This window comes from Ostrinia furnacalis, unplaced genomic scaffold, assembly GCF_004193835.3.
Source record: "Ostrinia furnacalis isolate ACB-3 unplaced genomic scaffold, ASM419383v2 OfSCF0093, whole genome shotgun sequence".
NCBI lineage: Eukaryota > Metazoa > Arthropoda > Insecta > Lepidoptera > Crambidae > Ostrinia > Ostrinia furnacalis.
In genome coordinates, this window is record NW_021130332.1 from 86,007 (window position 1) to 112,888 (window position 26,882).

Here is a 26,882-nt window from a genome sequence, read left to right on the forward strand (position 1 = left end):
AGTCAATATTGATTTTATGCCCGCTTGCGTAGATTCCTTTTCGTCAGGATGCGCGATTGGATCGCAATATTACCAGGAAAAGTCGCATGTCACCCAGAAATAATTAATCTATGTCTGGGGGGATTATTTCCTATTAGATGGTAAATAAAATCAGAGATGTTAGTGGAAGAAAACCCATGGCGGTTTCTGTTTTTTTGTCCAAGAGTAAAAAATTACAATACTAAGCTATATGTTAGAAACAAAGATTATTTACTTAGAACTTTATATTACACACAATAGGTAGGTAAGTATCAGAGCACAAAAGGCGAATTTAATGCCAAATAGCATGCTCTTCCAGTTAAACGTTAAGCCAAACAGAAAATTAGAGTAATCGATGCATAAAGATAATATGTAATATACTTCTCAGTTATTTGTGGTCATTCTCAGATGAATAGATTAGAATAGGTATATACACAGGTATACCTAAATAACTTGATTACTTAAATTTTTAATTAAATAATCTGTCAAAGACGTGTCATCAGTTTACTAATGAGCCAACTTCTTAAAGCTTTTAAATACCGATGTCTGGATGATAGAGATAACAATTATCTATATCATACCAATCGACCTGTCATAGATATGTTACTATACTTGTCTGATGCGTATCTTCAAAGACAATCTTTGCCGAGATCGTATTACAGGCTATAGTGATGTATTAATGATCTATAAAACATACTCATTACAAGTAGCAAGCTCTGGTAGGACAAAAAAGAATGAGACATGTACATATATTTAAAGCTTCTTATGAGCATTGATTGAAAGATTTGCAAGAGGAATAAAAATATTAGTCTAAACATTTTTCGCTTATTATTTCTTGAGTACCTAACATATTTCGGTTATTATTTTTAAAGTAATTTTCTGACCCAGCATCGCTCGTGCGGTGGACCGACGACCTGATATAGGTAGCAGGAAGGCGCTGGATGCAGGCCGCTATCAACCGTGCGATGTGGAAGTCATTGGGGGAGGCCTATGTTCAGCAGTGGACGTCCTGTGGCTGAAATGATGATGATGATGATGATGATCGCTCGTGCGTCCCCCTTGTAAACTATGATCCCCTACCCCCGTAATTTTTTTGGTCCCTTCATCATTTTTCATTCATCAAAATTGGTCCCGCGGTTTATGTATGAATATGTAAAACGAAACAAAAAACTGGGTAACTTTCGAATTCACAATGTAGTTGAGATGATGTCTTTGCAACGGTCTGTGATTTTTCACACTTCATTGTATTTGTATGTTGCAATGCAATTTACTTAACTACATATTTTGTATTCACGACACACGTGGCTTTTATGTTTACCACTTAGTTTTATTTAACTTGACCGGTAACTAATATGTCAAAGTGCAGTAATTTCCGCTTGTTTTTCCGGTAATACAAAGTAGATTAGGTAAAGTACATAGTAGGTAAAATAAATGTGTAGCCTAATATGTTTATTATACCCACCTTCCGGCTCTTTGCTTTGTAAAAATCTTAACTAATATTATAATAATCATCATTAACAATTATTATCTTAGGTTATAAGCAAATCTCATAATTATTTATTCACGAACTCAAAGCCGATCAATAAAACTTACTGTCACAGGCCAGGAATCGAACGCGCGACCGCTCTATGGAACTTATTACGTAGTGTTGTAATGTAGTTAAGTACGTTAATTTTTAATAAAACAATGCTGTTTGATTCAAAGGCAAAGAAAAAAAATAAGAGTCGATTATGTTAAAGTAATTTTCATAGTTTTACAAAGTTACATTCTACCTCTACAAATATGGTTGTAACTTCATGTAATAAACATTAAGGAAGCAATGAAATCGAATATTTGAAGACGTAACGCCGCAGAATGTGTTTTATTGCCGGCGAACTATAAAACAATGTCATGGAAATCAGTATATTATCGCTAGTTCGTTACACATTACATATTCATTACGAATACTGTTGTATAACTATTGTTTATTACATTGTTTTACCGGTTTAAAGTTATCAGAGTTGAAAAAATTACAATAAGTAAACTGTAAAACATGTTTCTTTCATGTCGATGACCTATTTCAAAAATAAGGCTTCAGTATTGTTGACCTACGAAAAGACCTAATTCAAAAACAAAATAAAAAAAAGCTAAAAAAATGTTGCAACAATTAAAAACAAACATTAACTCACCTCAAAATCAATTAAAATTAAAAACCACAGCACTACACTATTGTATTCACACAATCGATAAACAAACTGAATTTTAACCAAAACTGCGACGATACGCGAACTTGTTAATATTTGACTGAGTTATTTTGTATTAGTTGTGTTTGTTTAATTAAAAACAAGACAAAAACAGTTTTTAACGCGAAGATCGATAAGCTTGGCGCAACAACGTCCCCCTCTGGCCGCCGCGAGTACCGCACTAAGTAAAATGATGGCGTGGTGTCTCGGCCCGAGTTTGCGCAATGTACACTGTACATGCTGTATCTTAATTCAATGACTGTCCAACCAAACCTCGTGCTTTACACTTTTCACACATTAACCTAATTAACTTTTTTTACATTGCTTTTGCCTGATGATCTTCTTCTCGTAGATCAGGCAATACGAAAATGAGATTTAGGTAGGTGTAAATGCATTAGAATTCTTGATAAGAGCATAGCAAAGACGTGAATCAGCCTTCCTTATCAATCTGCATTGCTTGAACTAATCCATTTATCCACCGTTTGTTATGTCTGTTATAGGCTACCCGCGATTAAGCGCTTGTAGGTGCCTAGATTGTTAATTTGTTACAAATAAAACTTCATTTTGTACCTACCTACACAAGTGTAGAATATAACACAGTAAAAATAATGAGCTTAATTTTAAAGAAATTTCTTCCAGTCGAATAAGTTGATAAGTTGTGCGTAAGTTGTAAGTACATAACTAAGTAACTAGGGTCTCCCGAGTCTCATATAAACAAGTTACTCTTTGCTCCCGGGATAGACAACAGAAAAAATTAGTGGGTAAAATTTTAAAACTACCTGCCAATCTTACGATAGTTTTGGAACAAAAACTAATTCATACATATTCTAAAGTTTATTATCTTCGATTTGCGTAATTCCTGTGCAGCTTATTGACCATCCTATTGGCACACAATCCTATAAACTAAAAATCTTGATTCATATTTATTATGTGTTGTGTGTGTACAAAGTGATGATGAAACGCCTACAAAATTGAAATAGTCGTGTTTCCCCGCAACATACAAATGCTGAAAACATTTTATTAAGATGAATGCACAATATTTTTTTAAATTATTCATTTATGATTTTGCGATCAATGTTCATTATTTTGAATCTAATAAGCTAAAAGTTTTGACTAAAACAAACTAAACTATTTGATTTACAAGAAAATAATGAACGTTGATATTTTTCCGAACGTAGTACAGTTGTCGCAGTCAAATTGTATAATCCGCCGTTTTACATTACAGCTAGGCATTTTGCATTACAGCTCTGTTTTGTAATACGGCGGCTTAACGTTTAGGCGGATTAAATACAGCTGAATGAAAATCCGCCGGAATGTATTCGGCGCCAAACGTTCTTCAATACGGCTAGCCGTAATGTAAAACAGCGTGTCATTACCCGCCGCTTTGATAGTTTTTAGTTCCTTTTTTCAATACCGTGGCGCTGCCGGACAAAGTGGCTATGGATTCTGGTGTTCGGCGGAATCCTACACAATAATATTATTAGTGTAAAAATATGAAATCATGGCTGTGGCCGGTGAAGATAATTTTATCTTAAAGAAAAATAACCCAGAAAAATGGCTAAAACTTTATTGTTTTGAGTTACCTGTTCCCTGTGATCATTTTTAATGTCTAAAAAAGACTAAAGCCAAATATCTAATTAATTCTTAAAATGTTTAGAAAAGTCTAATATTGTTTTGAGTTACTTTTTTTTAGATGGCTATCCCTTGTGATTTATATAAGTAAAAAAAAAATACTGAAGCCAAATATATTATTTAGTATACAGTAACGAAGATAATAATTCTTAAAATCTGTCTTATTAAAAGAAGAACGGTCACGCCCGGCGCCCCATACAAAAAAAACCCAGACCCGACAGAAACGAGACATACATATTCTGTCGGGCCTGGGTCACAGTCAGAGATGACCGTTCTTCTTTATTTTCATTAAACATTGTTTTATTTTGTAAGTATGGTCACCCTACAATCTATAGTAATACGATGCGGCTAAACGTGGGCCGCCGTATTGAAGAACGTATCGCAATGACAATCCGCCTAAACGTTAAACCGCCGTATTACAAAACAGAGCTGTAATGTAAAATGCCTAGTGGTAATGTAAAACGGCGGATTATACAATCCGACTGCGACACAGTAACGTCAACTGTCCGTCATCTGTCAGTGTCAAAATTACAAACGTACGATCCTGTTTTCCCGGTCAAATCATTTTTTTCATGTTAATTAGATAAAAAGGTATAACAATCTCTCAAAATGGCTGAGAAACTTGAAGATCTGAACCTTCCGCTTACTGTAGTAACTAGAATAGTGAAAGAATCATTACCTGATGGAGTGGCCATATCGAAAGAGGCGCGGACCGGTCTCGCCAAAGCAGCTTCTGTTTTTGTTCTCTACGTTACATCTGCAGCGACAAATATAGTGAAAAATAAGAAGAGGAAGGCGTTAACAGGCCAGGATGTGTTGGACGCGATGAGGGACATTGAATTCGACAGGTTTGTGGAGCCTTTGGGAGAAGCATTCGAGCAGTACAAACAAATTGCTTCAGCGCGGAAATCGGGCGCAGGCAAGAAGAAAGAAGAAGGCGACGACGTAGAGACTATTGAGGACGATTAATGTGATATTTGGTGTGGTTTTAGGTATTATTAAGTTATATTAAATCTTTTTTAATCAAAGTTATTGTGTTATTATTTACCTGCCCATACGATCATAACCTACCCAATACTTTGTTAAGGTGTTTTGCACTACTGTAATCTAATTATGTAAGTTGAATCCCGAGGGAAAGATAGTTTAAGAATTCAAGGTTGGCAGTGGATACAAATTATTTTTATGGATCTATTTGCCTGCACTATCCACCTCTAGTGAATAATTATGTGAAAATATGGAAAATGATTTCAAATAAAACACATTTTATTGTTTCTCACTTTATTCAGGAATAGAATCTGTTGGGAACAATCATGAATGTTAACATTAAACTCTGCCGTCACCGAACTATGCTAGCTACCGCCTCTTATGTACACCACTGCGATCTAATCTCCGAGATAACGAAAATAAATATCCATATCTCTAATATCCTGTCGAACACTAATATCTAATTTATAATTTCTTTTGATTATAATTCAAACTTTTTATTTTATTGTTAGAGTGAATACTATCAATTTTATAAATAGAGAAAAATGGAAAGACTTATTCACTATCAAAATAGATTTTATGTACTATCTTTGTAATTTTATAGCAAACAAGAATTAGATTTGAACTAAAACTATTATGTATTTATCAGCAAGCTGTTTCAAACAAATCTATATTGTCATCTTAGCTAAATAAATTATAGAACAAGCATTTTATGCTATAATTTCATTCAACATTCATTTTTTATATTGCACTTTTAATAGACTTTAGACGCCAGACTTTGAATATTGTTTTAAATATAAAGAGCCTTAAAATGACTTAATCAAAATTTTGCAATCATTCAAATATTCTTTAAATTCTATGCTTAACCTACTTTACCTCGTAGGTAAATTGTTTTAAAAAAAATTGGCCTGTAAATAAAACCAATTTCATGTGCAGCAGTCAGCGTCAAAAAGTTCGTGACACCCATAATAGCCAAAAAGTTCGCAACACGTCTTTATTGCAGTTGGAATAAGGTTGCGTTGCAACTTTTTGGCCACTTTGGGTGTCATGAACTATTTGACGCTGACTGTACGCAACTACATAGAATAGGTACATGAGAGTTCTTTTTTATATTTTTTTTTAATAAATAATATGTAACGTACTATGCAAAGATTTTAAAGTATAATTGAATGACCCTTAAAATTTAATCACTAGAGCTAGGATAGATATTCGATTAACTTTACAATTCTGCATTTAAGTTTTTCAAACTCATGTCATGACATCACTCAATCTATACAGGGTAGGGCTCACCAGCGACTGACAGAAAGACGGCAATGTCGCCTTTTGTTAAAAAGTCAGGAAGATTCTAAGTCCCCAAGTACAGCCNGTACATGAGAAATTGACCATCTTATTTTACTGTTAAGTTTATATGACCAAACTATTTATGTTCCAACTTGCATCTTAAAATTGTCCACTGCTCATGATTGAAAATCCAAATCAAGTCTCCATTCAATACAACCTTCCCTGGTCTTTCGAAAAACGAGTCGCCTTACCTTTAAAAAAAAAACACACGTCCTAAAACTCTTGATTAAAAAATCCTACAAATAAACTACTATATTGTCACTTAATGAGGTACTCAATACATTTCCACAAATATCACTAAAAAACAGCAGAATTGTAAAGTTAAATAATCATGGTGTTCAATCCTTTTAAACCTACGATTATAGAAGTTCATATACTTTTATATCTACAAATACACCTACACTACTCCGGGAACTACACAATTTAACATTACTGGATCTGATACAATTATTTTTACAGCCATTTTCAGTCCGTGTTCTTAAACAATAGCTCTTTTGGCAATATTGAAGGTGAAATCGAAGGCTGCTCAAGAAAAAGATATTAAAGATAAGTAAAAAACATACAATTGAGAACATCTTCCTTTTTTGAAGTCAGTAAAAAACTGGACCATCTCGACTGGTATTCAGTATTGTAATGACAAAAAAATTCTATGAAAACTTAAAAAAAAACAAAATTAGGAAAAAATAATAAAAACAAAATTTGTACAAAATAAAATGTTTATTGTGGGGAAATTCATAAATAAACAGGATTTTAAAGCGAGACACATTCCGTCGATGATAACAAAAATGCGGGTAAACTGAGCAGAAAATGAGTAACTTTTACAATGCTCTGAAAATAATTCATAATAAGTTTTAAAAAGCATTAGTATAAAAAAAATCTTATTTCATTTGTTTGTTTAAAATTACCAACCTATACAGTGTGAGTCACGTTAAAGTGTACATATGAAAATAGATTAAACTAGACCTATTTTTATCGACAAAAAAGAGGTCAAAAAATTTTTGAGATTTTTTTTTATTTTTTTATAGAATTTTTTTTCTTCCAATTACTTATTGTAAAGAAAACGTAATAACTTTTAAACTAAGCGGTATATCCTGATAAAATAAAAACAGTAATAATGCTAAATAACAGGCAATACTAAAAAAATACATAAAATACACAAAAAAGGCCAACAAATAATAAAAAAAATATACTTTTTGAAAAAAATCCGCTTAAAAATTCATGTTTTTTTGGTTATTTGATAAATTTCTCCAAAAAATGCCCCTATAACCGGTAGTTTTTATTACTTTGTATTATTTTCTATCGTATTACCTTCGTAAAACGAACAATCGCATGTCTCTATCCCTATCACAACGTTTGCAATGATCGTTTGAACTAAGCCTCTCCGGGCGCGCCATTCAACGCTTCGTTTACAACAAAACTGAAAATGGCTCTAGATTTGTAATTTTGATAAAGACAAGTTAGATTTCAAATAAAAACAAAAGATTTCGAAGTAAAATAAGCATTTTAGTTAAAATTAAAATTGTCTCTACCTGTGGCGGAGAATAATGTTGTGGCAGGCCTTTGTTCAAACGATCATAGCAAATGTTGTGATAGGGATAGAGACATGCGATTTTTGGTTTTACAAAGATAATACGATAGAAAATAATACAAAGTAATAAAAACCACCTGTTATAGGGGCATTTTTTTGAGAAATTTATAAAATAACCAAAAAAACACGAATTTTTAAGCAGATTTTTTTCAAAAAGTATCATTTTTTATTATTTGTTGGCATTTTTTGTGTATTTTATGTATTATTTTAGTATCGCCTGTTATTTAGCATTATTACTGTTTTTATTTTATCAGGATATACCGCTTAGTTTAAAAGTTATTACGTTTTCTTTACAATAAGTAATTTGAAGAAAAAAAATTCTATAAAAAATTAAAAAAAAATCTCAAAAAATTTTTGACCTCTTTTTTGTCGATAAAAATAAGTCTAGTTTCATCTATTTTCATATGTACACTTTAACGTGACTCACACTGTANTGATGATTAATTGAATGCATTCTTGATTCTCCAAATAAAGTAGGTATTTCATAATTTCTACCTTTACTGATCATCAGGTCATTTAGTCTCCAATGCAGGTGCACGACCCTCTCCAATTTACCAGAGGCAAATGGAGGAGTTGGCCTACACTCCCCACGCTGGCCAGACAGTTTGAGAAGGCCTGATGTTCATAATCATCATTTCAGCCACAAGACGTCCACTGCTGAACATAGGTTTCCCCCAATGATTTTTTTATTTTTTTTATCCACAACGAGGAAGCTCTTGGCCTGTATCTCACCTGATGGTAAGTGACGATCAGGCTGAAGGTGGAAGCGAGCTTCACACGGAATCCTCAACCACGGAGGAACTGGCTATCTTACCTCTAACTGCCGGAACACAACAATGCTGTTAACATTGTTGTTATGGCGACAGACTTAATAGTTAAGATGGTGGTAGCAAGCCAGGCGGACTTACAACAAGCCCTACCACCAACCAAACCGAACAGAAAAATCTGCCCCCACTGGGAATCGAACCCGGGACCTCTGCGTCTGAAGCAGGTGGTCTTACCACTAGACCACAGAGGCGGTTAAGGTTTCCACATCGCCCGGTAGGTAGCGGCCTGCATCCACCGTCATCCTACTACCTTTATGAGGCCTGCCTCTCGTTCCCACCGCTGCAACTCCTGTGCAGCCAGGATCTACGCTTGACCGCCAATAAAAACTCAACTAGTGAAGGTCAAATTGTCCCTGGGGAAAGTTAACTGTCATTGGACCCGCAACGAAATTAATCAGAAAAACATGGGAGGAGTTCGTAGTTAAGGCTCGACTTCACTCCAGTGCAAAGCGGATGACAAGTGACAAAACAAAGGTTTGATTGCAGTGGCGTAGCTAGGTAACCAAGGGCCCTGGGGCAAATAAAAAAATGGGGCCCCACTGCAATCTAAACTGGTTAGGTTTTATCAAAGGACATCATCCATTTTGGTCCAAAATCAAAAGTGCCGGCCAAAAAATAAAAGTGCTGTATTCTGATAGAACACGTCCGCCTTAGCATTTGTTACTATGGCACCAAAGCTGTAGCACCACTGTGCGTCGAGTATTTGAGATCTAAAAGTCATCGACTATTCATAAATTTTTTGTTCAAAATAAAAAGTGTCGGCCAATAAAAAAAAGTGCTGTTACCTGACAGAATTGACATTAAGCTTAACTACTTACCTACTCCTGATACAGCTTTCGAATTCCTCTCTGTTTATTTTGAAAATGGGAGAAATTTCCAAAGTTTAGTTCAATTGAGATTTTCTGGTAAGGATTCGGGGGCCCTCTGAGCTTGTGGGGTCCTTAGTAGCTATACGCCCCTGTTTGATTGATGTTCGCATATTTTCATTTGTCCCTGAAGATACTGATGGCCATGGCTTCAGCAATTACAAAACTACGACAGCNTATTGTTTGCATTTTCAAGACTACACGTGCGATGATGATTTAAAATGAACAATCAAACAAGTCAGTCACTAATTTTCTACTCAGTTAAACAAGATTCGGGCATAAAATAGCAAAATACATACATCTGTCATAATCTCGTAGTAAATATGAATAACAGTATCTTTACAATTAAGACATTTTGGAAAAATATTTCAATCTACATTTACAGAAATAAAAATAATAAGGGTAATATTATTGGCAGGAAAATATAAATAAATCGCCAGTCCGTCACTTTCCTTGCAACACTAACTCTCCGAAACACAGGGTTGCCATAAAAAAAATTAAATACATTAAAATTACATCTATACTAGTGATATTATACAATTGACTATAACTAATTGGAATATTTGTAATATTTACAAAACATACACAAAAGCGAGCGTTTTATATATAGTTTTTAGTTGTTATAAAGTTCTCACGTTTTCTACTCGTTATATACCGAAAAATTGTCTTTTATAAATCCTGCTACCCAGCGCTTTCGAATTCATTAACAATCACAATTATTTGGTTTTATATTTGCACCGCCCTCGTAAGGCAAAAAGCGGTAGCAAGTCCTACGGGGCAGCATAATTAGGGTATATTAATTTATTAATAAATACATTGTTAACTACATCGAAATGCATGTAAATAAAATCAAGATCTACTTGTGTGAAACACAAAATATACAATTTACAGAGGTGGAGATTGGCAAAAGAAAAAGAGACAAAGTTGCAACCACCCTATTCGGGTGAAGACAAATTGCTTAATATCTTGATTAATGAATAAGATTGTATGTTTATTTATATCATAGTAATCATATTTTTAAACGCTGCAACACTGAGTGCATAGTATCTTTATGTCTTTTTTTTATTTGCCAATCTCCAATTTTGATAAATAAAAATCAAAATAACCTCTAAAATATAATCTCTGATCACAGCATATCGTTACCAAATACGAATAACATATTATTAATGTCAGTTAGATGTTGAATAAAATTAGTGGATTAAAATATCTGGTCCAGTAATACCACAAATTCGTGATAAGCTAATTTGACATTGTTTTTAGGACTACAGTATGTTTACAATTGATAAAAATTGAACTCTATTACATGCGAATAAAGCTCAATATTTAACATGATCTGTGGAACTGACTTACTGACGTACAGTCAGCGACAAATATTTCGTGACATCCAAGTGACCGAAAAAATGACAACACAACTTTATTCTAATTGTAACAAAGACGTGTTGCGAACTTATTGGTTTACTTTGGATGTCACGAACTATTTTAGGCTGACTGTACACCGTAATAGTAACTAATCATTTTTATTTGTTGACATCAATAAAATCGAGTTTGGTCCTGTTTATAACTCATTGCAATCGACGCAAAGGGGTTAATTAGTGTAAAACTACGTCACTAATAACCGATTGACACGTGCACGATACATCCGTCTCTCTCGCTCTGACAATGTGTACAAGAGAGAGAAAGAGATACAAAATAATCGATTTGTTCCCCCTAAAAATTTAGAGGAACATATTTTTTCGTGTGCGCGTATTTTTTATATATTTTAAGCTGCGCATATCTCTAATTTGTCATCGTTTTAAAAGGCATATTCTAATAAAAAATTTTCGTTGGAATGAATATCTAAAAATGGCAGTGATGTATGGATTGCTTATCGGTTATTTCAATAGGTGATGTTCCATTCACGTTAATGGATATAGCTTATACAGGGTGGCTAAACTTTACTATGTTCTAAAGTTATCAATATTACATTGGCGGGGAAAATATTTCTATTCCGTACATTACACCACTTATTTCACGATATAAAATACCAAAAAAGATTTCAATAAACACCTAAACGACAGCTAAATTTTATTTAACCCTTTCTCTGCTACAAACAAGAAATCAATTGTCATGAATCATATGTGATTCATTCTAAAAACAAAACGCCTAACCAGCCTGTATACGTCACTTTAACGACAATACAATTACAGTTAGCACCAAATAAGGTTCAAAGTTATTAAAAATAACATATTATTAATGTGATGAGAACACTGGAAGATTTGAAAAAATTAAAACCTATTCACTAACGATTTAAAAATATTTAAGTTTCATAGTAATGCGCTAAGTTACTTTATTATGTTAGGCTAGTGGATAATTTAAAGTTCAATTAGGTTAAATAATGGTGGATATTCGGTTGAGATATTCTCCTCACCAAGCAAATACTTCTTTTGTTTCCACATAGGTACCAATAATTGTCTGACAAAATGTTATGTTGTTGTCCTTTTCTTCTTACAGAGATCAAAAAGAGATAACTGTAGTTAAAACACACAACCGAATATCCACCAATATGTCAAATTCGAGCGCTATTTGCCTGTCAAATATACAGGGTGACTAATAGCTAAAAAGACTATAAACTTTAAATCACAAAGAAATAAATCAGCGTCATACGTTATTCTACGATGAACTAGCCACCCTGTATAAATCATTTATAATTTACGACACCGAACGGGACATACGTTTAAAGATTAAATCCTAATATCTCACTCATGTAATTATAATTAAATTTATTTTTACTGACCGATAACTTTTATTTAGGTACTTTAGTCTGAGAGAGCTGGCGAGTATGAAACGAACGAAGTCTTACTCGAGTCCGCATTACTTCGTTAGTCTATGCCAGATTTCACAACTGTCGCTGTTTAAGTTCCAAAAAAAATCCGCTAGACGTCTCAACGTTTTGAAATTCGAATGTGCGTCTTACGTTCGTTTTTTCACGATTCCAAATTCAAATTTTGAATAATTTGTGCCAGCTCTACAACCTACATTTTGGATTTCAATAATCCATAGACAATCTACACCATACGTTTTTATTATCAGAATCCGCGTTAAGCATTTATTAATTCGCGATAAAATATAACTCCGTGTCTATGCTTGGACTGCGGGCATTTCTACGTCAAATGACAGTCCAAGATCTCAATCTGTAGACTTTCTACAGTACATTTTTACCTCCTTTTTCTCCTACACTTTTCGACCTTAAGACAGGTCGTTAAGGTTCAAAATGCTACTGTATTCCCACTACCCTAAGTGAGTCTACTGTAGAATCAATAGGAGGCTTCGTGTCCTGCTAGAATGTAGAGGTCGTTACCGTCTTCGCTGGACAGCGTGTTGTTTTGGAGAATATGCGACTCCAACACCACCACTCTGTAACAAAGGGTTATTATTATAATTATCATAAGGTCATTTATGCCCATTTTCGACATCATTTCCTAATTTTTAAGTGACCCATATGGTCACATACACATAAGAGTAATTTTGTTTTCACAGGGGTCACTTAAAAATTAGGGATTGATGGTGAAAACGGGCATTAATCTCCTGTGTTTAACGTCCCTCTCTAATTTACAGAGATGTTATGGATATCCGGAACCGTAACCGATTCAAAAGTTTCGGATAGTTTCGAATGTAGGCAGTTTAAATTGTTTTTTGTATAGCATTATGTGTAAAGGCATAAGAGCCTGATTTACCTTTATAATGGCATCTAGTATAAATTTATATTAATAAATAAACTTTTTACTCGATGTAAAGAGTGCGGCCATGAATGAACCGTGTTAGACAACTATTGCAAATTGCATTCTAAAGCACAGATATCCGTAACCGTAACCGAAACCGGTATAATATTAATCCTATATCCGTAACCGTACCCATAACCGAAACTACAGATCCATAACATCTCTACTAATTTACCAGAGGCAAATAGAGGATTTTGTCTACACTCCCCGCACTGGTCAGATGGATGACGGGCCGGATGTTCACATTTTCATTCGATTAGTTGTCGATCGAGTGAGTCAATTATTAAAAATGTGAAAAAAGAATCATATCTCTGAAACGGTGATACTTTTCATCATCATCATTTCAGCCATAGGTCGTCCACTGCTGAAAATAGGCCTCCCCCAATGCTTTCCATGTTTATCGATTGGTAGCGGCCTGCGTCCAGCGCTTCCCTGCTACCTTTACGATGTCGTCGGTCCACCTTGTAGGTGGACGTCCCACGCTGCTTTTTCCGGTACGCGGCCTCCATTCCAGAACCTTGCTGCCCCATCGGCCGGTGATACTTTTAAAGTTATTCTTTTAAATGATCATCCATCAGTATACAGGGTGGAATTTTGTAATGCCACCTGGAGGGAAAGTACTCTTAATATTGTAGATAGAAATTTTTTCTCAAAGAAAACGTTACTTTATTTTTGAAAAGAAATAGAACTGCATATAAAGATTTCCAAAACTTTGCTTTCCACACCCGGGAATCGAACCAACTAAAGTCTGCTAAAAATTACACCCTGTATGTATCTTCTTAAGTTTGGCACAATCTTTATGGGACACCCTGTATACTCACTTGTCGTGCCCCAGCAGACGATACGCTCGCGAGTGGTCCGTTATCTCCTGCGTGACGTCAGCGTGACGTAACGACCGGCCTTGCACGCCGTGCCGGTGGATTTTGTCCAATGACCCCAAGCTACCCATCCTTATCGCTCGCGCGTAATTATGTTGCTGTCGCGCTCGCACACTCACTGCGGGCGCCCGTCGCACAGTCGCGACAGCAATATAATTACGCGCGAGCGATAAGGATGGGTAGCTTGGGGTCATTGTACAAAATTCTACGTGCTCACAGACCAGACTATAGTTCGTTAACTCATTCATATACTCACTTGTCGTGCCCCAGCAGGCGATACGCTCGCGAGTGGTCCGTTATCTCCTGCGTGACGTCAGCGTGACGTAACGACCGGCCTTGCACGCCGTGCCGGTGGAACGCTAGCACCGAATCCGCCAGGCATACTACGGAATATATAAATGTTGAACTTACACACTTGCGGATTATCAAAATAAATTAGAATAAGAAGCGGTTATTTGCCAGAATACAGGTTATAAAGTTCTTACAAAAAATGTGAGTACAAAGTATTCAACCTGCATGCAGGTGTGCAAATACATTTTGTCATTCCTTTTACTTATGCCCGTTTTCACCATCAATACCTAATTTTTAAGTGACCCCTATGAAAATAAAATTCTGGTTATGTGTTTGAGATTTGACAGGATTGATGGTGAAAACGGGCATTAGACTATTTTGCAGTGTACAGGTCTGTCTAATAATAACGGCCTATTAAAATTAAAGATCGCTTATGTGCGAGTGCGACCAAACTCCTTGGCCGCTCGCCTGGCTGGCGAGAAACTTACTTTTTATTTTTGTTTTTACGATAGTCACTTTTTTCTCTCTTGTTTTTTCTATTCTTGGTGAGCTCTAAATACTCGTCTAATTTCATTTAAAAAAAGCAAAACTGTAGCTGGCGTTGCAGCCTTGTTGTACTTGAACCGCAAGCAACTGACAAACATTAATATTATAAAAGACAAGGCAACCATCACAGACTGATCTATCACAGCTACTAAACGAATTGCGCAGTGCGCACGTTGAAAATTGGTACACAATTTTGTTCAAAGTATAACGCGAGCGAAGCTGCGGACAAAAGCTAGTATGGACGTCAACGTAAACACTGTGGTATCTTACTTAGTTGCGATAAGGGCGACTTTGCAACGAAAATGTATATAGTCTAATGTGCTGTCGACTGTACATTATAACTCGTTACTCACGTATACTATCGATGTTGAAGTCAAACTGTATGCGCGAGACTAGCTTGTTCCGGCGGCGGTCGTCGTCGCGCCAGCGGGACTCCAACGACGGCGGCAGCACTGGGATTATGTCCACTACGTTCTCGTGGCATACTAGCACCTGGGAAACAAAAAACACGTAAAGGTTCCTCTATTTTTCACCTTCAACCTGAGGTGGAATTGTGTAAAGCAATCGTAATCATTTGACAGTTCATAACGTAGGATAAAGTCAGTTAAACAAAGCGTTTGACAGAATAATTGTACGTTATGAACTGTCAAATGATTACGATTGCTTTACACAATTCCACCTCTGATCATTTTCTGATGGAAGATAAATGTTAGGTAAATGGGTATGTGAGCCGACACTAGCCCATGTTAACATGGGCATATATAGCCTGACCAGGAACATAAAAACCCTCGCCATGTTGCGGAAAACTAATGGTACTAATTTATTTTAATGGCAACAGTAACTAAAAACTTCATTGACATGTCACCTTGCATGTCAGTCTATTGCTGTCAAAGTGTAAACAAACTTTATTTTAAATGTGCGCAGATTTTGTGAATGAAATTGCTAAAATCTTTTTATAGTCGTGAAAGAAAAGTGGTTCACAATGTGTTAAAGTATTTGTCGAAGAGAAATGCCAAGGGTTCAGACAATATTTTCATTGAAAATGTTTCCAATAAAGGTTGTCAAATTGACTGACATGTTTATCGTATAGTATAGTCCACTATGAAAATTAGCTGTGGTTTGTTTCAACTACCTATTTTAAAGTTTTTTGTCACTTTCTAAAAGTTGAATTTTATGGAATTGGGAAAGAAGTACCGAGTTTGAAGCGTTCATGAGCAGACATTGCAGTTGAATATTCAAGTTCTGAATTTGATTATTGATGAATAATAAAATAAATCCTACTAGTTCGATTGATGGTTTCATTTAATTTATTTAAACCAGGTTACCTATAATAATATTTTTTCGTTAATTTATGAAAATATCAAATTAGCCCGTAATCCTGAATCCTGAAACATAAAGTTAGCCTATTAATTTAACACAGGTACGACTGTACTCAGTGTTGCACTATCAAATGCAATTGACGCGCCTCTATGCCAGGGTTTTTATGTTCCTGGTCAGGCTATAAATGGTATGGTGAAGTCAGAAAATTGATATCTTCATTTTAATTATTTTAATTTTCATACAAATCGGATTTTATAAAATTTATTTTCTATGGAAATTTAAAAAATAAAAATTAAAATGATGATATCAAATTTCTGACTTCACCATACCATTTATATGTATATGCCCATGTTAACATGGGCTAGTGTCGGCTCATATACCCATTTACCTAACACCATGTATAAGAAGATAAGATGCTTCGCCTTCAGAGCTTCTCTGTTTGTGGATAAAAATACTTTAATAATTAAAAAATTAACACATATGAATCATATGGCCGTTCTAACTCGTTTGAAGTGTGAAAATTTTTGATACAGAAATATAAAACCGGACAATATACATGTATAGATAAGATAGACAACTCTTTATTGCATACCACAGATAATTAATTTATCAAAAAGTGTCGACTAAAATAATTATTTTACGTAAAAAAACACAAAAGTTGAGAATTTAGAAGTGCCCTTTAGACCCCTGCGGACAAAAAGGCTCTTCTGAAATCTTCCAGGAACAGATTAACTAGAGCCCTCTTCACCAAGCTGCCCTTCCTAGCTCAAAAGTCAAACTAAAGCACTTACAGCATCCTTGTTCAACTGATGCATCGCTTTCAACGTTTGCAGAAAGAACCGCGCAGACAAAGCCGCGGTCAAAAGCTAGTACATTCTATTCTTTAAACTAATTCACTCACAGCATCCTTATTCAACTGATGTACTGCTCTTAAAGTGTGTAGTCTTTCAGCGCGCGGGATGACCGTATTGGAACTGCCCACGCAAGCTTCTAACTCGTCAGAGTGGAACCACGTCGCTCCTGTTGACAAAAATTACATTCATTATCTATTTTTGATAGATAGAATTTTATGAGCACTAGTACAGACAAAGTTAATAAAGCGCATGTTTAGTGGGACAAATTGCCTCCCTGAGACTAGATTGCCCCCTCCTCTTAGGCTTGTTTATGCTCAGAATGCCAACTTCTCAAAACGCCAATCGTTCGCAAAAATACAACTTCGCAGAATGCCAACTTCTCGAAATGCCAACTTCGCGAAATATACCTATATTGCTCCGCCCCCTTAGGATAGACTGCTCCCTAGGAATAGATTCCCCCCTTAGGGCAGAACACACCTGCAGGGCTTATTGCCTACTTAGGGTAAATTGACCCCCCCTCCTAGGGTAGATTTAAGATTGCCTCTTCTCTTAGGATAGATAGACCCCTCTTTGGGTAGTGATCCCTCCCGAGGGTAGATCCCTCCTTAGGGTAGATTGCCTTCTGTAGAGTAGATCCTTCCCCCTCCCCCCTTAGGGTAGAATTTCCATTTAGGGTAGAATTATCCCTTTACCCCCCTACGGTTAACTGTTAACCAATTATTGTTGATTTCTCTTCTCTTAGTTTTCTACCCCCTTCAGGGAAGTTTTCTCCCCCCTTTAGGGTATTTTCTCCCCCCTTTAGGGTACATTTCCTCCCTCTTCAGGGCAGATTTCTAGTCCCTTCAAGGCAGTTTTCTCCCCCCTTCAGGGCATTTTTCTCCCCTTTCAGGGCAGATTTCTACCCCCTTTCGAGTACTTTTCTCCCCCCTTAGGATACATTCTCCAAACTGACCGGAGTTGAAGTTGAGCAGGTGCAGGCGCACAGGGCTCCTGGTGGCGCCGACGCATAGCAGCGGATACTCCAGCTCCGGCGTGATGATCAGCTCGAAGGCGGCTAATGGAGACGGCAGGACACACTCGAGGCCAAACTACGCTCGAAGCTAGACTGCCTCCCCCTAAGTCAGCCAGATTACTACTCCCTAAGTCAGATCCCCCCCCCCTGATTACCCCCCCCCCCCCATCNCTACCCCCTTTAGGATAGTTTTCTACCCCCTTTAGAGTAGTGTTCTACCCCCTTCAGGGCAGTTTTCTCCCCCCTTCAGGGTAATTTCTTCCCCCCTTTAGGGTAGTTTTCTGCTCCCTTCGGGGTAATTTACTACCCCCTTTAGGGTACTTTCTCCCCCCCTTTAGGGTATTTTCTTCCCCTTCAGGATAATTTCTTCCCCCTTTAAGGTATTTTCTCCCCCTTTTAGGGTATTTTCTCCCCCCCTTACGGTACATTTCTCCCTCTTCAGGGAAGTTTTCTTCCCCCTTCAGGTTAGTTTTCACCTCCTTCAGGGTAGTTTTCTCCCCCCTTTAGAGTACTTTTCTATCCCTACCAGGGTACATTACTCCCCCCCTTAGGATACATTCTTCAAACTGACCGGAGTTGATGTTGAGCAGGTGCAAGCGCACAGGGCTCCTGGTGGCACCGACGCATAGCAGCGGGTATTCCAGCTCCGGCGTGATGATCAGCTCGAAGGCCGCTAATGGAGACGGCAGGACACACTCGATATTCTGTGAAGAAACAGTATAAAAACATAAGGCAGTGCGCAATAGCTTAGCTTTTACAAAGCGCTTCCATTGGTTACCTAACACCACAGCAGTTTCCAATTTTATTCTATTAATCTTTGAAAATATAAGTAAAATTAAACTAAGTGTGAAAGAATCATGAAAATATCTCTACAAATTCAGAAGTTATACAGCCTTAAAGTTGCTAAAGCAGAACAGCTCAGAGTGTGACGTCACGCCACTTTAACGGAGTACAATCAAGGAATAACCCCTGACCTGTATTATCACATTGTAACACCTATATTACTATTATGGAAGCAATAAACGTATTGAGTATTGAGTATTGACCTATTAAGGCTGAATATCGTACAGCAAACTGGCATTATAAAGCTATTATATCATTTGCGCATGTGCACAGTTTAAATGTAACTAGACAACTAGTTAAATAACATCAACTTTATTGACAAAAGTAATTTTTAAGTGCAGTGCGCTAAAAACATGACACGTGAGTAGGTGGCGTGACGTCACCACCATGTTTGAGGCAGGCACAGTCAATTCCGCGCGAAGATATGTTTTATATAAAGTAAAGTAAAGTATTTTATTTGCCAACAAAAAAATTACAGTTTGTTTATCTCGCTAGATAAACAGACTGTAATTTTTTTGCAGCCGCTGCTGCTGCACTAAGCTGTGCTTGTGTCGCGGCAGCCTTAAGCCTTAATATCATCAATTGACTCTAATAAAAAGTATTGCATTAGTCAATATTTTCGTTATACCAACCTTGAGCAGCATAAACTTCCGTAGTGGGTCGTACCACTGCATCAAAAACAGTCCAGCCGGCGTGGCCCCGCACAGGTATTTGTAGCCGTTGTATGGGTTTCTAGCCACCGCACATCTCACACACCCTAAAACAACATAGTTCTTTGTGTGAACAATAGATATAAGTATGACAATGTCCTTTGTACTATCAGCAACAGTGTTAACTGCCCATTGCCAGTCATGTCATCTCGTTCTGTCGCAAAGAATCACCATTTGATTAGAGCGAGAGCAAAAACGGAAATGGATAGTTAACAGTGTGGCCGTGTGTACATTTCGCAAACATTGGTAAGAACACAAATATCTTCTCGTATGCGTCCTGAGCGCAAACTTTTGTGGCAGCTGTTTAGAGAAACATTCTAAAGTTTTTTTTCTTGTCGCTACAATTTCAACCTCATCGGTAACACCGAACTTTAGTGTTAGGTTCACCTGTTTCTAGTATTAGTAACGTTCACTTCTGGTGTTGGTAACGCCCACCTCTGGTGTTGTAACTCTCACCTCTGGTGTTTGTAACTCTCACCTCTGGTTTTGGTAACGCCCATCTCTAGTCTCTGGTATTGGTAACACGCACCTCTGTTTTAAGTCACACCTACCTCTATTTTAGTAACGCTCACCTCTACTTTAAGTAACACCTACCTCTAGTGTCTGGCACGCGGGTAGTGAGAGCAAATCGACGGGGTAACAGCCTGGGTGGTAGCACCCGTAGCGAGCGGCCGCCGCGCGCGCTTCCGATCAATGCTAAGAGCTCGTGCCGGTATAGGGAGGGTGTCTTGCCTGTTGATGGAAAATACCTATTAATATTTAATGCTAGGGACAGGGATCCAATGATCTGGTAAAAGTTCCAGGATGCAGGGAGCGCAGGACCGCTCATTATGGAAAACCTTGGGGGAGGCCTTTGTCCAGCAGTGGACGTCATTTGGCTGAAACGACGACGGACAGGGATAAGGTATGCCACATAGCTCTTTAAACTGAAGGCTATTATGTATAGAGATTCAACTGTTTTCTGTCGTCTACATGAGTCTGTCTTAAAACTGTCATATAAACGAGTCAAGTCTCTGTAAGTTGTGTCATTGTGATGTCTCAAATAAAACACTGGTATATGTACACTGTGTAAGCTAGTGCAAGCACTGACGTCCGTCCCGTGTCACTTAAACGAGTCAAGTCTCTGTCAGTTGTGTCATTGTGATGTCTCAAATAAAACACTGGTATATGTTCACTGTGTAAGCTAGTGCAAGCACTGACGTCCGTCCCGTGTCACTTAAACGAGTCAAGTCTCTGTCAGTTGTGTCATTGTGATGTCTCAAATAAAACACTGGTATATGTTCACTGTGTAAGCTAGTGCAAGCACTGACGTCCGTCCCGTGTCACTTAAACGAGTCAAGTCTCTGTCAGTTGTGTCATTGTGATGTCTCAAATAAAACACTGGTATATGTTCACTGTGTAAGCTAGTGCAAGCACTGACGTCCGTCCCGTGTCACTTAAACGAGTCAAGTCTCTGTCAGTTGTGTCATTGTGATGTCTCAAATAAAACACTGGTATATGTTCACTGTGTAAGCTAGTGCAAGCACTGACGTCCGTCCCGTGTCACTTAAACGAGTCAAGTCTCTGTCAGTTGTGTCATTGTGATGTCTCAAATAAAACACTGGTATATGTTCACTGTGTAAGCTAGTGCAAGCACTGACGTCCGTCCCGTGTCACTTAAACGAGTCAAGTCTCTGTCAGTTGTGTCATTGTGATGTCTCAAATAAAACACTGGTATATGTTCACTGTGTAAGCTAGTGCAAGCACTGACGTCCGTCCCGTGTCACTTAAACGAGTCAAGTCTCTGTCAGTTGTGTCATTGTGATGTCTCAAATAAAACACTGGTATATGTTCACTGTGTAAGCTAGTGCAAGCACTGACGTCCGTCCCGTGTCACTTAAACGAGTCAAGTCTCTGTCAGTTGTGTCATTGTGATGTCTCAAATAAAACACTGGTATATGTTCACTGTGTAAGCTAGTGCAAGCACTGACGTCCGTCCCGTGTCACTTAAACGAGTCAAGTCTCTGTCAGTTGTGTCATTGTGATGTCTCAAATAAAACACTGGTATATGTTCACTGTGTAAGCTAGTGCAAGCACTGACGTCCGTCCCGTGTCACTTAAACGAGTCAAGTCTCTGTCAGTTGTGTCATTGTGATGTCTCAAATAAAACACTGGTATATGTTCACTGTGTAAGCTAGTGCAAGCACTGACGTCCGTCCCGTGTCACTTAAACGAGTCAAGTCTCTGTCAGTTGTGTCATTGTGATGTCTCAAATAAAACACTGGTATATGAGCCGACACTAGCCCATGTTAACATGGGCATATAAATGGTATGGTGAAGTCAGAAAATTGATATCTTCATTTTAAATATTTTAATTTTCATACAAATCGGATTTTATAAAATTTATTTTCTATGAAAATTAAAAAAATTAAAATGATGATATCAAATTTCTGACTTCACCATACCATTTATATGCCCATGTTAACATGGGCTAGTGTCGGCTCATATACCCATTTACCTAACACCCTGTAGATAAGATAGACAACTCTTTATTGCATACCACAGATAATTAATTTATCAAAAAGTGTCGACTAAAATAATTATTTTACGTAAAAAAACACAAAAGTTGAGAATTTAGAAGTGCCCTTTAGACCCCTGCGGACAAAAAGGCTCTTCTGAAATCTTCCAGGAACAGATTAACTAGAGCCCTCTTCACCAAGCTGCCCTTCCTAGCTCAAAAGTCATAATAATTAACTTACAGCATCCTTATTCAACTGATGCACCGCTCTTAAAGTGTGTAGTCTTTCGGCGCGCGGGATGACCGTGTTGGAACTTCCCACGCAAGCTTCTAACTCGTCAGAGTGGAACCACGTCGCTCCTGTTGACAAAAATTACATTCATTATTTATAAAGTAAATAATGACAACTCAAAGACAGATTGAACTGTCGAAGGCGGCAAGCGGGGATGACAGGACGCACTGACACTGACTTGCCCGCCTACGGTTCAAAGTCAAAGTCAAAGTCAAAATTTCTTGATTCGTTTAGACTAATAAATAGTTCTTACAAATCGTCATTTTGCTCTTAAGGAGCCTCTACATATCTCATAATTTTTTTACCCTACCAGCGCTGGTTGATTATTCCCCCCTAAAGGTAGATTGCCTACCCTTAGGGTAAATTGCCCCTTTTAGGGTAAATCGTCCCCCTCAAGGTAGATTCCCCCCTTTGTGAAGATTGCCCCCTCTTAGCATGATTGCACCCTTTTAGGGTAGTTTTCTCCCCCCTTTAGGGTACTTTTCTACCCCCTTTAGAGTATTTTTCTCCCTCCCTTAGGATACATTCTCCAAACTGACCGGAGTTAATGTTGAGCAGGTGCAGGCGCACAGGGCTCCTGGTGGCACCGACGCATAGCAACGGGTACTCAAACTCAAAACAAACGCCGCTCGAAGCTAGACTGCCTCCCCCTAAGGCAGCCAGATTACGACTCCCTAAGCCAGACCCCCCCCCCCCCCCCAGATTACACCCCTCATCCCAGATAGCCCCCCCTCTCGTGAATAGATAGCCCCCTTAGGGTAGAACCCACNATCGGCGGGACTCAATATTTAAGCGAACTTTGAATGCCTATAAAATCATAACTACTGGGTATTTTTGAATGAAATAAAAACTAATGTATTTGTAAATGTAAAAGCTTAACTGTAACATAGGATTCAAGTGATTTTGCATACCTTGTAACATTCTCATTTGACTGTAATAAAAAGTATTGCATTAGTCAATATTTTCATTATACCAACCTTGAGCAGCATAAACTTCCGTAGCGGGTCGTACCACTGCATCAAGAACAGTCCAGCCGGAGTGGCCCCGCACAGGTATTTGTAGCCGTTGTATGGGTTCCTCGCCACCGCACATCTCACACAGCCTGAAACAATATAAGTTCTTTGTGTAAACAATAGATATAAGTATGACAATGACCTTTTAGACTAAGAGCTAGTGAACGCCAGACCTACGTCATTTTATAAAAGCTGATAGTTTGTCAGCGTATGCTCCCAATATAGGTAAGAATGTTGGTGCATTATGAAGTTTGGGTCATCGTGGCTTTGGCAGACGTAACAGGCTACGTTACGTTTACAGTGGCTATTGCTGTATATACAATAGACTGTAATTCTACTTACGTTATACCATAATAGCTGATTTTTATGTATAATATTTGGGCAATGATTAGAAGTTGTTTCCTCATCAGCCAGATAGTTTTGACAGTTCCAACTCCTTGCCAGACAATCTTTTGCGTGTAGCTGCCAATTCACTAGCTCCTAGTCTATTTAGACTTTCGCAAACATTGGTAAGAACACAAATATCTTCTCGTATGCGTCCTGAGCGCAAACTTTTGTGGCAGCTGTCTAGAGAAAAAACATTCATAAAGGTTTTTTTCTTGTCGCTGCGATTTCGACCTGAGTGTCGATAACACCTACCTCTAATGTCAGGATCACCTACTTCTAGTGTCAGGTTCACCTGTTTCTAGTGTTAGTAACGTTCACCTCTGGTGTTGGTAACGCTCACCTCTGGTGTTGGTAACGCCCATCTCTAGTCTCTGGTATTGGTAACAATCGCCTCTGGTATTGGTAACGTCTATATTATCTGGTGTTAGTAACGCGCACCTCTAGCTTAAGTAACACCTACCTCTGGTATCCGGCACGCGTGTGGTGAGCGCAAATCGACGGGGTAACAGCCTAGGTGGTAGCACCCGTAGCGAGCGGCCGCCGCGCGCGCTTCCGATCAACGCTAGGAGCTCCGTTTGGTAACACCCACCTCTGGTATTCGTAACATTCCCCTCTAGTTTGGTAACATCCACCTCTGGATTTGGTAACACGCACCTCTGTTTTAAGTCACACCTACCTCTTGTTTGGTAAGTAACATCACCCTCTAGTTAGGTAACGTTAAAGCTAGAGGTGCCTAGCTTCAGTCACACCTACCTCTAGTGTCTGGCACGCGGGTAGTGAGAGCAAATCGACGGGGCAACAGCCTGGGTGGTAGCACCCGTAGCCAGCGGCCGCCACGCGCTCTTGCAATCAACCCTAATCAAGCTCCGTTTGGTAACGCGCTCCTCTAGTTAGGTAACACCCACCTCTACTAAAAGTAAAACCTACCTCTAGTGTCTGGCACGCGTGTGGTGAGAGCAAAGCGACGGGGTAACAGCCTGGGTGGTAGCACCCGTAGCGAGCGGCCACCGCGCGCGCTTCCGATCAACACTAGGAGCACCGTTTGGTACCACCCACCTCTAGTTTGGTAACACCCACCTCTACTTTAAGTAACACCTACCTCTAGTGTCTGGCACGCGGGTAGTGAGAGCAAATCGACGGGGTAACAGCCTGGGCGGTAGCACCCGTAGCGAGCGGCCGCCGCGCGCGCTTCCGATCAACGCTAGAAGCTCGTGCCGATATAGGGAGGGTGTCTTGCCTGTTGACACTCTTCCCTCATGTACCCCTATGTACACTTATGAAGCAATACATGATTATGATATGATATGATATGATTGCCAATAAGGTCCAGTGTGGTCTACCTCTAGTGTCAGGTTCACCTATTTCTAGTGTCAATAACACCCATTTCTGGCGTTGGTAACGCTCGTCTCTAGTTTGGTAACGCCCACCTCTAGTTTGGTAACATAACCCTCTAGTTTTGATAACATCCCCCTCTAGTTTGGTAACATCCCCCTCTAATTTGGTAACGCGCACCTCTACTTTAAGTAACACCTACCTCTAGTGTCTGGCACGCGGGTAGTCAGCGCAAATCGACGGGGTAACAGCCTGGGTGGTAGCACCCGTAGCGAGCGGCCGCCGCGTGCGCTTCCGATCAACGCTAGGAACTCGTGCCGGTATAGGGAGGGTGTCTTGCCTGTTGACACTTTTCCCTCATTGCCAATAAGGTACAGTGTGGTCTACCTCTAGAATAAAGTTTACCTACTTCTAATGTTAATAACACCCACGTCTGGTGTTGGTAACGCTCACTTCTAGTTAAGTAACGCGTATCTTTATTTTGGTAACGTCCACCTCTTGATTTGGTAACACGCACCTCTGTTTTAAGACACACCTACCTCTAGTTTGGTAACGTCCACCTCTAGTTACTATGATGATGATGATGATACTACCTACTGTAACATGTCACCATTTTACCTATGATTCACAATAAATAATTTTGTATTTGTATTTAGTTTAAGTAACACCTACCTCTAGTGTCTGGCACGCGGGTAGTTAGCGCAAACCGACGGGGCAGCAGCCTGGGTGGTAGCACCCGAGCGGCCGCCGCGCGCGCTTCCGATCAACGCTAGAAGCTCGTGCCGGTATAGGAAGGGTGTCTTGCCTGTTGACACTCTTCCCTCATTGTCAATAAGGTCCAGTGTGGTCTACCTCTAGTGTCAGGTTCACCTATTTCTAGTGTCAATAACACCCATTTCTGGCGTTGGAACGCACACCTCTAGTTTGATAACATCCCCCTCTAATTTGGTTACACGCACCTCTGGTTTAAGTCACACCTACCTCTTGTTTGGTAAGTAACATCACCCTCTAGTTAGGTAACGTTAAAGCTAGAGGTGCCTAGCTTCAGTCACACCTACCTCTAGTGTCTGGCACGCGGGTAGTGAGAGCAAATCGACGGGGTAACAGCCTGGGTGGTAGCACCCGTAGCGAGCGGCCGCCGCGCGCGCTTCCGTCCGACCAACGCTAGGAGCTCCGTTTGGTAACGCCTACCTTTAGTTTGGTAAAATCCCACTCTAGTTTGGTAACATCCACCTCTGGATTTGGTAACACGCACCTCTAACTTAAGTAACACCTACCTCTAGTATCCGGCACGCGAGTAGTCAGAGCGAAGCGACGAGGTAACAGCCTGGGCGGTAAGACCCGTAGCGAACGACCGCCGCGCGCGCTTCCGATTAACGCTAGGAGCTCGTGCCGGTATAAGGAGGGTGTCTTGCCTGTTGATGGAAAATACCTATTAATATTTAATGCTAGGGACATGAATCCAATGATCTAGTAAAAGTTCCAGGATGCAGGAGCGCAGGACCGCTCATTATGGAAAACCTTGGGGGAGGCCTTTGTCCAGCAGTGGACGTCATTTGGCTGAAACGACGAGGGACAGGGATAAGGTATGCCACATAGCTCTTTAAACTGAAGGCTATTATGTATAGAGATTCAACTGTTTTCTGTCGTCTACATGAGTCTGTCTTAAAA

At 38.8% G+C, this 26,882-nt stretch overlaps 2 protein-coding genes across 2 annotated transcripts in view; one reads left to right on the forward strand and one right to left on the reverse strand.

Moving 5' to 3' along the window:
- The first annotated feature begins 4,391 nt into the window (after nucleotides 1-4,391).
- On the forward strand, nucleotides 4,392-4,900 carry Chrac-14 (DNA polymerase epsilon subunit 3 Chrac-14). The gene has a single exon (XM_028303246.1). The coding sequence runs from the start codon at nucleotides 4,482-4,484 to the stop codon at nucleotides 4,839-4,841; it is 360 nt and encodes a 119-aa protein (XP_028159047.1). The 5' UTR covers nucleotides 4,392-4,481; the 3' UTR covers nucleotides 4,842-4,900.
- A 5,657-nt stretch (nucleotides 4,901-10,557) lies between these two features.
- Nucleotides 10,558-26,882, reverse strand: part of hppy (MAP4K3-like protein hppy) — a 73,973-nt gene continuing 57,648 nt past the window's right edge. The window contains exons 22-29 of the mRNA XM_028303216.1: nucleotides 26,489-26,626; nucleotides 23,457-23,581; nucleotides 18,677-18,841; nucleotides 18,078-18,213; nucleotides 17,173-17,291; nucleotides 15,305-15,443; nucleotides 14,371-14,497; nucleotides 10,558-12,871 (exon numbers count right to left, since the gene is read on the reverse strand). Coding sequence (XP_028159017.1) covers nucleotides 12,772-12,871; nucleotides 14,371-14,497; nucleotides 15,305-15,443; nucleotides 17,173-17,291; nucleotides 18,078-18,213; nucleotides 18,677-18,841; nucleotides 23,457-23,581; nucleotides 26,489-26,626 — 1,049 coding nt within the window. The 3' untranslated portion in view covers nucleotides 10,558-12,771. The remainder of the gene's footprint in view (nucleotides 12,872-14,370; nucleotides 14,498-15,304; nucleotides 15,444-17,172; nucleotides 17,292-18,077; nucleotides 18,214-18,676; nucleotides 18,842-23,456; nucleotides 23,582-26,488; nucleotides 26,627-26,882) is intronic.

Coding starts and splice junctions, on each gene's coding strand:
- Chrac-14 (XM_028303246.1), top strand. CDS start 4,482: ATGGCTGAGAAACTTGAAGATCTGAACCTTCCGCTTACTGTAGTAACT.